General features: G+C 45.1%; 1 protein-coding gene across 1 annotated transcript in view; it reads right to left on the bottom strand.

Annotated features, from left to right (window-relative positions):
* Positions 1-1,459: 1,459 nt before the first annotated feature.
* The window catches only part of MRPL33 (mitochondrial ribosomal protein L33), a 51,342-nt gene continuing 36,444 nt past the window's right edge, over positions 1,460-16,357 (bottom strand). Inside the window, exons 3-4 of the mRNA XM_086949488.1 lie at positions 4,200-4,306; positions 1,460-1,743 (exon numbers count right to left, since the gene is read on the bottom strand). Of these exons, the coding sequence (XP_086805614.1) occupies positions 1,694-1,743; positions 4,200-4,306 (157 nt within the window). The 3' untranslated portion in view covers positions 1,460-1,693. The remainder of the gene's footprint in view (positions 1,744-4,199; positions 4,307-16,357) is intronic.

Below are 16,357 nucleotides of genomic sequence, written 5' to 3'. Positions count from 1 at the left end.
TCCGCATCGAAGGGGTTAAAGTGAATTCACTGATTTATTATGTTTTAGGCTCACTGGTTTTATGTTGAATGGGCCACAAAAGGTTACGAAGTTGGAGCTTCTCCCAGCACCTCTTGCATAACTGAAATGTGAATACGATTTATGAAGCAGCGTCGTGTGTGGACAACTACCATGTGAGGCAAGAATGGCATGAACAGGTGTTTAATTATATTTCAACAATCTATGATTGCTGAATTCTATAACCTAAATTTGTGTCTCAGTAGCAAGATTGGTGATATTATTTTCCCAAAATGTTTTCATGTATAATGGAAGACCATGTTAGATTTGGTCCTGAAAAAGGTGATGTGAACGTATAGATCCACTGTAATTCTGTGTCGACATTTGGTTAGCAATATGACGTTTGTGTACAATAGACTGAATGACAAAAGGTTCCTGAACTCAACTGAATGATATAGGATTCAATATTGTATGGATTTTCACTTCTGTTGAGTGCTGTTTTTTAATATTGTTTTAATTAGACTATTTATAAATGGTATATTTTTGAGGAATAGGTTATATATGATTGTTTGTAATGCACATCTCTTTAGGATTTTATGAGATTTCTTGATAATACAAGGTGTTTGGTCTTTCCATTACTTTCTGGTCCAATAACAATCTAAAAGGGAGTTTGCTTGTTGTATGCACGTTAAATGGTTGCCTCCTAGTAGACGGAAATCCATGGATACCACAACAGTAGGTATACATTGTAGGAATGAGTGAAGGACAGGTAGTAAGTTATTCTAACCTATATACAGGTAGCATTGTGCATGCACAGGAAGCCTTTAAATCATGCTTACACGTTTGGGGTGGCAACACACTTCACATCAAAAAAAGAATGAAAACCAGCATTTAATACAACACAAGAACAATAATGCAGGATTATAAGCATAAGGGGGCTACTGGACCAGAATGCTGCTAAACATCAACTAACACACAAGTGGAGGTCCGATGCGCGTGCCTAAATTGGGATCCCGTGGAACCACCTTATTTGGACCCCGCTAGCGCTTCTATGAGGGTCAGAAAGACTTTGTGGTTGATAAATTCTGTCAAAGCAACTGGTGCACACTACAAAGTTTTCAGTGCAAGGCCAGAAGGTGGCTTATTAGCTGTCTTAGAAGTGACCTCTGTGTGTCCTTCGTGAGCTGGATATGGACCAGCAGAAGATTTCAGATCCTTCTCAGAGAAGGCGCTTGTTAGAAGAGAAGGGCTCCTGAACTTCGAGATCAAATGTTAAATCAAGATACTGTAGTGACATGAAAGCACACACAATCCCTTGCCCTCTTGCCTCTCCACAAACGTTGCAATTCCTTCATCTATGATTATACCTCATTAGTACAAATGACACCCTGACAAGAAAAAACAATGTCTACTACTCGAAACAATGGTGAGCGCTGCTCTGAAGACAATACTCAATAGAAACTCAATCATGACGGGCTATTTTAATGAAATTACTCAGCGTTACAAAAATAGCAAGTGATGGATACAAATGGATGCAATGGCCTGCGACCTTTCGTCCTTTGCATTGTCTGCATTCACAATGGGTTTGAATTCAGGGAGCCTGCTGCTTCAGTCTGTTTCCTATCTTCTCCAGACACCCTGCTTCAGGAACTGGCAGTGTTTCCAACCAGGAGTCCCGTGTGCAAGTGGCGCCTTCTCATACGGAGCGGATCTTTTTCTTTTCGAAGAAGAGCACATGTTGCTTCACTGTAAAGGATAAGGAAATTATCTTTTAAATCACTTTAACAATGTAATATGTAAAATGAACTTTAAGTAATATTAATAGTAGTACATTGTTTCGTTTGGAAGAGTGTTCCACAAGCTTCTCAACTGATAATATATTAACTGCACTACGTTGTACATTTTTGGACACCAATTTCCTCCAATCGACTGGTTAAAAAATGACACTGACAACCAGTGCAAATTGTTTTTTGCACAGACTGATGCACAATTGCATCATTTCAAAAGTTGCCCAACATCAGACCTATCTCTTGAATCTGGCAAATGTTGCTTTGTCTACACCACATGCTTTTTCACAGCAAATGCCCTTACCAAATAGATGTAATTGCCACATTCTTGGACAACTGTTACAAAGTCGTCCCCTAGGATGTTCACTCATCAGATTTTATCACTGCCTGAACAAGCAAGCACACGAGCCATTAATTCACACTGTCCGAACCTATAGTCCCCAAAATATGTATATATTCTTTGGAGAGTTTTGACTATTCCAAATGTTTCTGAAATAACAGATTATTGTAGGGAAAACCAATGCAAGGATGTGTGACAAATTAAAATATATTGCCTACATCGAACTCTACTAAGTCCGTATTGTATATGATTTTGAAACAAGTTACAACTGTAAGAAAATCATCAAATTGAACAAGCAACCAGGTGACACTGCACAAAAAGTTCATATCGTTGATGAATGATTGATTTTCTTTTTCAAAGCAAGAACTGTAATGGAAACCAAATCACCTGCCTGGAAACCCCAGTAAAGGAACACAAATCACCTCTTTATATCAAGATAACAATTTCCCTTTTCTTTCATTACATACTCCAAGTTTTGAAAACATTTTTTGTATCTTTATATAGAGCTGCTAAACATCTCTAGGACGGTTATTGTTAATTAAGATTTTTATTTTTAGAATCACATTTTATTGAATTTTCTTCAAAGCAAAAGCGATACAGGCTTTGTCCATAACAATGTCTGATCTGCAGCAGCATATCTATCAAAACCACCCTCATAGATATCCCTTAAGTTATGGAAAAGGTTACATGTTTCCATTTGGAAGTTATTGCTTATTAAATGTAATAAGGTAACTACGATATTATCCTTTGGGTGAGGCAGGCCTTTCGATAGTGAAAAACGAATTTAATAGTTTTCCACTCTCAGGACACGTAAAACTCAAAAGTACATGTCCTGTTTTTTAAATTCATTGTAAAGTGCTCCACTTATTTCGGTCTTCTCCCCTGCTGAGAACAAGGCTGTGCTACAGAGCACATGCTTCCAGGGGAGAACTACTGGCCAACTACAGACTATGGTTTCTGGAGGCCGTTCCATACTATAGTCCCCAATACTCAAGGTCCTACAAAGCCCCAAACATTAGTGTGGTATGAAGTGATTGCTTATACATGTCTGAGTCCAGGTGCGATGCAAATGGTGTTCTCTACGAAGACCCAGTGTTTGCACTTAAGGATGCCTTTGTGAATTTAGATTTGACAATCTCCGTGTGTCTGCCTAATGGAAACACAGTAACCTTTGTTGAAGGATTGAGGAAATCTACATGTGCAAAAATGGTGGCTGTCTATCATGGGGCTGTTTTAATGCTAAAATAAAGCAAAACACATTAAAAGATGGCCTTCGTGCAAGCACACAAAGCCTTTATTTTGTTAAACCTAATATTCAGTTTCTGCTCCAGGGTGAATGATGTGTATTTTCGAACAGCCTTTTAACAAAGTAGGTGTGCGATTCCGCAAAAATTCATGCAGCCAGGTAACACTGCAGTTGCTGGCTGATGGGCCTTTGCAAAAAGGGGGAGGGGTTGGGCGAAGGTCGCTGGGGACACTATATCACCGGAGGGGGCATAAGTGAGAAGAGCAGGAGAGTAGGGATTAGCATAAATAGAGAGTTAAGGAGAGGCAGGAGAGAAAATGGAGGAGTGGCATAGGAGGCAGAAGTAGCCTATCTCGCCTGTGGGCTGACCTACGATGTGATGGACATTGTCTCCAGCCAATGGCTGGGAGAGGAAAAATCAAAAAATCCACTCCATAAACCCAAGCATGTAAACATGAGCAGTAAATATAATTACGTGCAGGCACGTAAACACTGCAAAAAAGCCAGAGGAAAAACGTATATAAAAAGGTATATATGAATGTTCTCCAGATTGTAAGGTAAATAAATTAAGCAATCCTGGATACTAGAGGAACTCGTCCCGGTTGATGTATGCCTTTTGCCAAACATAACTGAGGATGGTCTCAAAGATGTCTTGTGTATAATTGTTTTCCCTATTCCTAAAAACAATCCCCTTCCATCTATCTTGCCACGTACTGCCCCTCGCAGTAATACCCATCATGTTCCAAACACTTATTTCCTAGATCTATATGTGATCTGGGTGTTAGGGAGCCTGGAGGAAATTGAACGCAAGTTATTTTTCACACATTACCGACTGGGTCAAGTTTCCAGAGCACCAGCTTATCCTTTAGTCTGCCCCTCTTTGTGACAAAGTAGTATCCTGTCCCCGCTGCGCTCATCATCTGTACCAGGATGGACCTAAAAATGAAAAAAGGTATGTTAACTGGCATCCTGGAATTCACACTTCCTCAGACTAGGCATAAAAACCAGAATGTATACATCACTGGGGAAGGATTGGTCAGTTCCTGCAGTTGAAGTAAAATGAACAATATACCTCACAAACTAACTCACCATGGGTTGATCAAAAACAAACTAAATGGTTTGAGGGCGGCTGCTTACCCAACCACAAAACGATTGCTTTGACTTTGCTTGAAAAACCTTCATCATTAGGAGCGTGCAAAGATTTTTTTCTTGGAAACTTTAAAAAGTTAAAGTTGTGAAGTTTTAGGATTTCCCAGATTTGGTGTGAAAATTGTGACTCTTGCAACAATTTATGTCACAAAACATAAGCTTACATGTAAAAACTTTTGCACACATATTCCATCTTGACTGGGTTTGAGTGGAGTGAACGTTATCTCGCAGTGCAGTGAAAATATGTAGCATTGCACAGAAAACGTGTGAAGGCAGACCTAAACCCAGAAATTATGAAAACTTAATGAGAAGAAAGCAAAATCTGTGCACACATTATTCAAGTCCTATCCTAATCAAAATTAGCTCAGTAAACGTACTGTTTAATTGTTAATCATGTATAGAAATGATGCATGCAATAGTATGCTTTCCATGTTTTCTTTATCTTAGCGTGGAACAGAAGAGCTGAATAGTTTGCTTAATTATAGGTACTGCTGACTTACTTTCCCTTGAGATCTTTTACTATATCCCAATATTTTGAGATCCATACACGCGCCCTGACTAAGGGTACGGACACCCGATTCATTTGGTCCTGAAAAAATACCATGGATCCCTCCTGGACCTAAAAGGCGTGAAAACGTGTCCTTTTAAAAGCACCTATTAAGAGATTGTCAGGTCCCATAACGATGTGCGCCAGTCCACACCTTTTTAACCCAAGGTGACCCTTTATTAAAATATCTTCCAGTACCCCTTAGGTAGTTTTAAGTCAATTTATTTCACCACTTACACTGACCTTTCCCCACACACCCACACTCATCATCACGACTATATACAAAAAGATCTCAGTGAAAGAACGCTATTGCAGGGCCCATGGGCCATTGCAGTGCCAGCGCCAAGAGGAGCTAAGCCCAATGATGAAGCATGACACCCACATGGGTGTGTGAGGGCATCATTCCTAATAAGGAAGATTCCCTCATTCCAACCAAACATCTCCTTCCCAGGAACAGCCACCCTCCTTGTGTATTCATTTTCCTACTTGGGAGCAAGGGAGCCGGACTTTAACTGCTCCTTGTCCCCATCTCTTTTGTGATTGATATTATTGTATGGCGGCTCAGCAATGGGACACACTCACTTTTTTCCCTTTTTCGCATACTATTACATTACTCCGTGCAGACTGACTGCAGATACATTTGCGACACAGACTCCTTACACACACACACACACACATTTTTTCTTCATCATGACAGATAAACAGAGGTTACGTTTTGATGATGATATAGTGGCAGAAATATTGAGGACACCATCTCTCCTACAGGCAGATGGCTCTATCCCCACAGGTAGCTATACAGATGACTGGAATTAGATTGCAGCACTAAAAAAAAAACAGCAGGTGAAAATAACCGTACACAGCTCAATTATGATGGAATATTTGAAAGCCAATATTGCCCCGAATGGCCTCCTGGTGACCATCACCTCACGTATTTTTCAGGATGACATTACTTTCAGACGGGAGTAGTCAAAAATAGAATGGAAATGTATTCGCGATTGGTTAGTCTCAATTAGAAATACAGCTAAAGGCCTTTCACACTCATATTAATCTGGATAACTATAGCCGAGAATGCCCTTAAAGCTGGCATTAGCATAACAGCATTCAAAACTCAGCTAGCAGAGATCAACAGTGAAATGAATAAACACAAGGACTACCTAACAAAGCAGAAGATCACTAAATTACAAAAGGGTGTAAGGAGATTCGACAGTGTGAAGATATATACTTACACCAGGGAAGTTCCAGGCACCATTGGGAGAAACATCCTCTGAGGAAGGCTTCACCACTTCACACAGGAAGAACAGCTCCTTTAGCAGTACATCAAGCAATGACAGTTGGGGGAGCCATGATAACACACGAAGCAACCAACTCCCTTTTCTTCTCGATTACCCTACGGCTCCCTTTCCTGGTAAACAATACAGGGGCCAATATGCAGGATATCCTCCAATAGGACACCCTATGTAGCAGATCAACACAATTCTCAATGTTTCAACAACCATTTTCTCAGCCACCTTTTTACAACAGAGGTTAGGGCAGGGGCAGAGGAAGAGGCAAAAGAAGAGGAAGCAACAAGAAGGTACAGTGACAGGAACCCGAACCGCAAATGTGGCTCAGAAGCCGCACAGCAACAAAAAACTCGTAGCAAATTTATCTTCACGCACTCTCACTACAGAAGAGGAAACCATCCTAGAGAAAGGACTTGGCTTCGTCCCAACCCCAAAAGAAGACATCTGTTGGTTGAAACGTGAATTACAACAATTCCTTTGGAAAATTCGCCCTTAGGTGTTTTTCCAAGACAAACCCACAAGGAATTCCGCAGATACAGGCCTGCAAAACCCTTTTACGTTCACTTCCCAATGACCGATACAGTACAGAGGAGACTGAAGGATGGATAGCTAAGAACGAAGCAGGCTTTTTGGACAACCTAGGACTTCATACTTCTATACTTTTACTAAGATACATGAGGGGGTGACCAATAGTATCAGTAATCGACTCCCTTCTCGAGCCACTGGACACATTTTGTGATCACTTCCTGAGCACCATCATATTTGAAAGACACCACTGATGTACTGAATTTAGTAAATAACAACTTCCCAGCAAGAAATTGATCTACTAGTTATCCTCGATGTTGAGGCCCTTTATACTAACATACCACAAGATGCCACCATTGAGGTGGTGGTGAACAGCCTAAAGACAGAGACAAAGTAGGAGTCCGCAACACCCATCACTTTTATTGTGGACTGGCACTGATAGACCTTAGAGAACACATTTTCAAATACAAAGACCAACTGTACCATCAAATACAGGGCACATCAATGGGCAGTACTTTTGCACCAAGCCTAGCCTGCCTTTACATGGCAGCTTTTGAAAAAGAGTACATCTTTGGAACAACAACCCATACACTACTAATATCAGAATGTGGTGAAGTCTTATTGATGACATCCTTATCCTCTGGCATCCTAGATAAATACTCTAAATCCACAAGTACCATATCCGATCAAGCAGTACCATTTTTGGATCTTCTAATTTCCTGTGAAGCAGGCAAGCTGTTCACCACCAACTTTCGTAAAACCAACTAATCAAAACTGTGTCCTACTGGAAGTCACCATTCAAAAGCATTACATGACAGTCTTCCAGTTGGCTAATTCCTTCACTTACGGCGAAGCGAAACTGCGATACACTAAAGGAATACGACTGTCAGGCTAAAGAGTTGTGCATGAATTTGACCATATGCAATTATCCCCCAGGATAATCATGCAATCATGCAAACGGCCAATAAATAACCACTGAGAGTATCTATTAGAGACACAAGAGAAGGAACCTGAAGACTTACTCACCTGTGTTACCACTTTCACATCCCCCTCTAACCAGATAAAAAAAATAATCAAGAAACAATGGCCAATCCTCAAGACCGGTTCCCTAGATGGATAGATGTCAGTAGTACACATGCAGTTAGGTCGAAGGCTTTATTAGCGAAAGTCTTAGTTCGAAGCTGGCATTCTTGAACTAAGTTCATCTGCATGTTGTACATATAATTTCAACAAATACCCCGATCTCACCGGTGTCTGCTAGTCGCTCCTTCCTCCTGGGTGCCCCAGTGCCTCATGGTTGTTGCCGAGTGTTTTGAGCAATTGCGCTAAACATTTACCCTAAACCTCTCATCCCCCTACCCCTAAATCCTTCCACACCCTTTGCCCTAAAGACTACACCCTCTCCCTTAGCCTTAAAACCGCCCCTTCCCTTTAGCCCTAAACCCACCCATCTCCTTAACCTAAAACCGCCCCTTCCCCTTAACCTAAAACCGCCCCTTCTCTTACCCTAAAACCGCCCCTTCTCTTAACCTAAAACCACCCCTTCTCTTAACCTAAACCCGCCCCTTCTCTTAACCTAAACCCAACACTTCCCTTACTCAAAACCAGCCCCTTCCCTTACCCTAAACCCGCCCCTTCCCTTACCCTAAACCCACCCCTTCCCTTACCCTAAACCCACCCCTTCCCTTACCCTAAACCCACCCCTTCCCTTACCCTAAACCCCTAAATACACCCCTTACTTTACCCTAAACCCGCCTGTTAACTTACTTTAAACCCGCTCCTTCCCTTACCCGAAACCCACCCCTTCCCTTAACCTAAAACAGCCGCTTCCCCTGACATAAAACAGCCCCTTCCCTTAGCCCTAACTTCGTGCTAGTGAACAATCCGGCATAAAGACGTGCGTACTAATGGCGCTGTCGTGATGCCGCTGTCGTTACAAAGGCTTTCATATAATAGCCTTCGTTAAAAAGGACATTTCCCTCTCTAGATATCACCAACCCGAGATTAGAATAAAAATTAACAAAACATTTGAGAGAACTTCTTGTTCACACACCATCTCAAAATACTCCAAGGACATCTCAACTCCCCCTATGAGGGCTACCACCAGTTATGAGCCATTACCCATGTGGAGCATGTACTGCAGGCCCAGTGACTCTAGCAGCCAAAGAAGTCAATCTAGCTGGGTCCCGCCCATGGGATCAGAGAGCACACATCAACTGCAATACTAAGAATTGCATTTACCTGATAACCTACCCTGCACACTTCGTTACGTAGGGATGACCACAGGACTAGGATTACAGAACACCACAGCAACATTTGTTGCAATAGAACAACCACCAAAATGTCAGCACATTTTCTTGCAGCTAATCACACACCAGAAACCATCAGATGGACCGTCCTAGAGGCTAAAGATCGTTGGGACCCACGATCATTGTTTATTAGAGAACAACGTCGGATTTCTCGCCTACAGACCCATATCCATAGGCTGAACGATGGTATATATTGGAATGAGTGCATTCAAGAAACAACACTCCCTCTTCACATGAGGGCACATACCCGAATGGTCAAACGGGGGTACATAATGCACATAGCCGCTCAGCACAGGTTTATAGTAACACTCTAAACCTTCTTGTTATACCACCTAGTATTAACACCTACTGCGGCAGAACCCCACCTCAGACAACTGATAGAACAGCTTGACCCAGCCGTGGGACCTGTGTGCCTTTAGTGCCTTTACAGATTCCCCTGTGCAATCATGGTCCTTTGGTTTCTGGGCCATGCTATCACTCACTAATATCATTAGCATTTATATTTCAGGAGTAGAATTTGATCACATTGCTGCATAATATTTTATGTGGATATTTACACATTACCTGATCGTGGCTTTGACTTCTCCACTGCACATAACTTTCCACATATGCCCACCACTCCCAGACGACTTATTGAGTGATCATATGTGACCGCCTATACCACGTTCAGCTAGTTTTTCAAACGCTGTATCACTTGTAGCACTCTTTCCTAACTACCTCACGCAGCCACAATAGATTTGACGGTTGAGACAGGGCTACCGGAAGTTACATCTGAGTAAGAATCCCTGTTTTTTTATTTTTTAATGGGGACAATTTACATTAGTGATAATCAGGCCAAGAGGGCCAAACTTATTTCTTGCCCGCAAACCGAACTTACCATTCACGCTCACCTGACCCGCACCACGTGACTTTTGTCACAATTACCGTGTGGCATCATTCATTTCACCTGGTCCATCTAATAAAATAATGGCTCCATCGCTGCACTAACCACCTCCGATCAGACAGAGCCTAGGATAGGTCACACGCTCCTCTCAGCGCTGGGCTCTGTAAGTATTTAAAACCGAGACAGCATGCTCCAGATTCTCAGGTATGCGTGCCTTGAACGCTAAACTGTTATTCTCCATAGCTCTACATTACAGATCCCACCGCAGTTTTCACACGGTCCTCTGCCTTGACTTAAGGTGCCATCAGTTTACAGTTATCTGGGTAAGAAGAATACCTACCCTTATTTATGGCTACCACGTGCATGTTTTGACATATTTGTTTTTTTACAAAAAGTAAAAGCGGCCACCAATCTGTCATTCGCCTGACCCTGGAATTTGTGGCATGATACACTAACGAGCTTTGCGCTCCTAGTATACTTTTGGATCAATATATCAATGCAACCATAACCTTCCTACAGCCCTCAAGGAAGTGTTAATCATGTACAGATAGTATGCATATATTAGTTTTTTCGCCATGTTCTCTTTATCTTCGGCTAGAACAGGAGATCCAAATAGGATTATTAATTGCAAGTACTACTGATTTACTTTTCCTTGATCTTTTAATATATCCCGATATTTTGAGATCTACATACCCCGCCCCAAGGGAAGAGAAGCCAGATTCATTTGGTCCTGAAGAAACACCATGGATCCCTCCTAGACCTAAAAGGTGTGAAACATGTTGACCTTTTAAAGCACCTATTAAGAGATTGTAAGTCTACACCTTTTTAACCCTGCCAAATATTTTGCGGTACTCCTTTGGTAGTTTAAAGTCACTTTATTTCACCACTTACACCGACCTTTCCCCACTCATCACGGCTATATACAAAAAGATCTGAGCAAAAGAGCCCTCTTGCAGGACCTGTAGGGCATTGCAGCGCCAGCCCCACGAGGAGCTAAGCAGGATGAACCAGGACACCCACACGGGTGTGTGATGCATTTCCAATAAGGAAGATTCCCTCACTCCATTCACAGTCCAACCAGACATCTCCTTCCCAGGAACAGCCACCCACCTTGTGTATTAATTTTAACTTGCATCATCTTATTTATTATTTCAAAAATCAAATCAGGTCCTGAGAACAGTATGATCTACTGGGTTCCCATTTTAGTTATGATGGGCGACTTACTCTGAGTTCTGCATTTTGTGGAGTTAACAATATTCAGCGTAGGTTTTAAATTATTTGAGACGCTACAACATGAATACGCCCTGGCCAAGACTCAATGGTTTAGATACTTGCATCTAACACACCTGGAGAAGAAACCGGACCCAACCAGTGAAGCGTTGGGTCTTGAGTGACGGGATTACTCACAAGGCAGTTTTAAGGCAGTACCACACAATACAACACACCACAGCAGACCATCTCAGGAAACTACGGGAGAAATGGGAAGAGGATATCGGAACCATGGAGGACATGGACTGGGAAGCGACTCTGATACATCCTTGTGAAGTAGCCATTAAAGCCATACTGTGCTTGATCCAGTTCAATGTCCACCACAGGTCATACTATTACCGATCCTGTCTCCTTAAAATGGAAAGAGCAGAGACCACGATGTGCCTCTGCTGCAACACAGACAAAGGCAATTCCTTCCGCCGGCTAAATGGTAGGATATTGGGAATCGATTGTCAATGAGGTAGAAGTAGTATTGGAGACTGCAATTCCTAAAACACACCAGGGTCAATGCCATGCTTGTCACGATATCAGATGCCACTTGGGGAGGGCCGCAGGATACACTGATCTGGAACCATGTATGTGCTTTTTGCACGTGTATTTAACAATTGTTCTTTAAAAACCAATACAAAATATATATTTTTCAAAAACATTACCAGCTTGAGGTGTGGCCTGAGATCCACTTTCTTACTTACTATTAAAGGTACAACTTTTAGCACATTTCAAACAAATGAAAATAAGAACCACGTTTACTCAGTAGCAGGGCGTGTGCAGGTTCTTCGTAGGAGTGGAACTACTGGCATTATATTACGTACGGCACATATTTCTCCCACATGAAAGAATTTTAAAACTTGAAATTCAGCTGTGTTTGAACAGGTGGACTTGGATGAACATCATTTAGTAACCGGAATAAGGCAGTGAAATGGCACACATGAGTGGACAGAAATAATAATATTCAATCCTAAAGACATGCACTTAAAGGAATTAATGCAGCAAAAGAGATGGTCATTACTTGCCCGTTCAAATATATCCACCAACATCGGGAAGACGGGCACTGTGGCAAATAAATTGTGATAGTAACCCAATTACTTTTCAGTGGAGATGGTTGTGGAAGGCAGCTTCCACTGGGAGGGCATCAACACATTTGGTTATTCAGAAAACCTTTTCTAGAGGTTCGCATGTGTTGGGTCCAAGACATCTTTTTATAATAGAACCCCAATTTTCACCACTGGTGTGGTGCAATTGCTTTCCTGCATGTTTCTAGCAACTTGTCATATAATTCAGCACTTTCTTTGATCAGATGATTAAATAGCGGAACCTGCAGCTGGCTACTTCTACTAAGAGAGATGTATGAGTAAGTAGTGAACTAGTAAGATTTTCTATGTGAACCTCCTTCTTTGCACTAATCTCTACTCACAAGGCCCATGGGCTACTGTACTCTGGGTAAATTTAGTTAGGTGTTGTCTTGTTCTGGAGCACAATTATTAGAATATTTTGAAACAATATTGTACAGACCTCCGACCCTGCTCGCAGGCAGGTCGCTCCCCACGCCACCACACGGCCGCCAGCTGCCTCGTACCTGCTCTCTGCCACCCGCCTGATTTCCTGCTCCTTCCCGCCACTGCGTCCCTTCGGCCCGCCCCCCTGCTCCCCATTAGCCACCCCGCTCCCGCCTCCCAGCTGCTCCTCCCTCCCTATCCCCCCCTTATGGAGGCTGCGCAGCGTCCGTGCAGCAGGCGCGCCGCTGAAAAGCAAGCCCATCTGCGCCTATCTGCGCCTGGATCGCGCCCAGCGCCAGAACCCCTGGACCCCGTGAACACCAAAACACCAGACTCCGCTACGACGCCAGCACCCTCTACGCACTCAACGCTGTCCGAAACCACCCCTGCTTCCAAGCCGCCCGAAACAGACTCACGGACCTTTCTCCTGCCACACCTGCAGCTTCACCTGCAACAGAGCCTCCAAACCTCCAAGGACTGGACCCAACCACCTCCACTGCATACTCCTCAACACCAGCTCCGCACACAAACACGCCGTCGAGCTCAGGGATCTGCGCGACACCTCCGCCCAGACGTGGCCTTCCTGACCGAGACCTGGTGGAACGACTTCTCGGCGCCCGACATCGCCATAGCCATCCCGGACGCTACAAGATCATCTGCAGGGATCGCGCCAACGGAATCCGAAGAGGAATAGCCATCATCCACAAGTCCACCCTCAAGGTTGCCACCCACGCAGATGACACCCTCAACACCACCGAACACCTGCACTTACGGATCCACACCGACCCAAACACCACCGTCAGAGGAACACTCATCTACAGACCCCCCGGACACCGAGCTCAATTCAGTGACTCCATCGCCGACCTCACGAGCACCCACGCACTCGCCTCCACGGACTACATCCTCCTCGGGGACCTGAATTTCCACCTCGAGAACAACAACGGCGCCAACTCGCCACCCTGATCGCCAACCTCGCCAACCTCGGCCTCAGACAACCCGTCACCGCACCCACCCACGCCGCTGGCCACACGCTGGACCCAGTCTTCTTCACAGGCACCCACGTCACCTTCGACCACACCACCGAACTCCACTGGACCGACCACCGCTGCATCCATTTCACCTTCAATAAACCAACCTCGCACCATCGCACCAAACAGCTACCTCGCGGCTGCTGGAGCAAAGTCACCGAAGACCAGCTTATCACCACCCTCGCCCAAAACCCACCCACAGACCCCACCAACCCAGACACCACAACCTCAGACAGTGGATTGACGACTGCACCAACACCCTCGCAGCACTCAAGAAACCCTCCAACAACCACGCCACCAAGAGAGCCACCTGGTTCACAGACGAGCTGCAGACCTCCAAACACGCATTCCGGAAACTGGAGAACAAATGGCTCCACAAACGCACTCTGGACAACCACGAAGCCCACAAGGACGCCACCCGCAGACATCACCACCTCATCAGATTAGCCAAGAGATCCTCCTTCAAAGACCGTCTGGATAACAACGCACACGACAGCAAAGAGATTTTCAGCATCGTAAAGGAACTCTTCAACCCTAGCGCCAACGCCAACGCCAACGCCAACGACATACCGCCCTCACAAGAACTGTGCAACTCACTGGCCATCTTCTTCCACCGCAAGATCGCAGACATCCATGACAGCTTCAACACCATGACCGCCTGACTATGCCAGACCCCACCTCCCCTGTGAACATCACCAGCGCCAACAGCCTGACCTCCTGGTCCAACGTCAACAACGACAAAACACGCAAGATCATGAACTCCATCCACTCAGGATCTCCGTCAGACCCGTGCCCACACCACGTATTCAACAAAGCAGACGCTGCCATCGCACCCCAACTACGGAAGGTCATCAACATCTCCTTCGAAACAGCGACATTCCCGGAAAGCTGGAAACACGTCGAAATCAACGCCCTCCTCAGGAACTTCCGGCCCATCTCCCTGCTCCCGTTCCCGGCGAAGGTCATCAAGAAAATTGTCAACATGCAACTGGCCCGCCACCTGGAAAACAACATGTTAGACCCGTCCTAGTCCGGGTTCAGACGAAACCACAGCACCGAGACAGCGCTCATCGCCGCCAAAGACGACATCAGGCGCCAACTAGACTACGGCAAAACATCAGCCCTCATCCTCCTGGACCTGTCAGCCGCCTTCGACATGGTCTGCCATCGCACTCTAAAGACACACCTCCTAGAAGCCGGAATTCAAGAGAAGGCCCTTGGACTGGACCACGTCCTTCCTCTCCGGCAGAACCCAGAGCGTCTGCCTCCCACCCTTCCGATCTGAGGCCACCGATATCATCTGCAGCGTCACCCAGGGCTCATCCCTCAGCCCGACGCTGTTCAACGTCTACATGGCCCCCCTCGCACAAGTGGCCCGCCAACATGACCTCAATATCATCTCCTATGCTGACAACACCCAGCTCATCCTCTCCCTCACCAAGGACCCGCACACCGCCAAAACCAACCTCCATGAGGGAATGAAGGCAGTCGCCGACTGGATGAGGAACAGCCGTCTGAAGCTGAACTCGGACAAGATGGAGGTACTCATCCTCAGACCCACCCCCTCAGCCTGGGATTGACTCCTGGTGGCCGACCACACTGGGAACAACACCGACACCCACCGACCATGCACGCAACCTAGGATTCATCCTCGACTCCTCCCGCTCCATGTCTAAACAGGTCAACGCTGTCTCCTCCTCCTGCTACAACACGCTCCCCATGCTCCGCAGGATCTACAAGTGGATCCCGACTGAAACAAGAACGGTGACACAGGCCCTCGTCAGCAGCAGACTGGACTATGGCAACGCACTCTATGCAGGAATCCCAGCCAAACACCTATGATGACTACAACGCATCCAAAATGCCTCCGCCCGACTGATCGTCAACGTCCCCCGCCGCAGCCACATCACCCCCCACCTCAGAGACCTACACTGGCTCACCGTCGACAAGAGGATCACCTTTAAGCTCCTCACCCACACACACAAAGCACTCCACAACTCCGGACGAGCCTACCTGAACAGCAGACTCAGCTTCTACACCCCCACCCGCCAGCTCTGCTCCGCCAGCCTCGCCCTCGCCGTTGTGCCCCGCATCCAACGAACACCCTCCCTACCCACCTACGGCAGACCCAAGACCTATTTGCCTTCAGAAGACTCCTCAAGACCTGGCTCTTCGAGCAGTGGCGGCACCCACTCCACTCAGCGCCTTGAGACCCTTACGGGTAAGTAGCGCGCTTTACAAGTACTCTGATTGATTGATACAGACAAGGATATCATTTAGTGTTATGATGTACAAGTAAACTGAACCTGCGTCTTTAATGTCTTATTACGGGTTAGATTTAGATCCCTTCAATAAGAATCCGATTCAAGCTTAAAGAGACATGGTGCCACTGGTAAAAGGAAAGCAGCCCATTGCTCTTCTTTTATACATGTAATTAGAAGGTCTCTAAAAAGATAATGTACAAGAACATAAAAGCAAGCCTTGCAACAAGCACTGGT

Source organism: Lissotriton vulgaris, unplaced genomic scaffold (assembly GCF_964263255.1).
Source record: "Lissotriton vulgaris unplaced genomic scaffold, aLisVul1.2 SCAFFOLD_1000, whole genome shotgun sequence".
In the NCBI taxonomy this organism is placed as follows: Eukaryota; Metazoa; Chordata; class Amphibia; order Caudata; family Salamandridae; genus Lissotriton; species Lissotriton vulgaris.
Note: the sequence above shows the minus strand (reverse complement) of the source record. Positions and strands in the feature narration are given on the sequence as shown.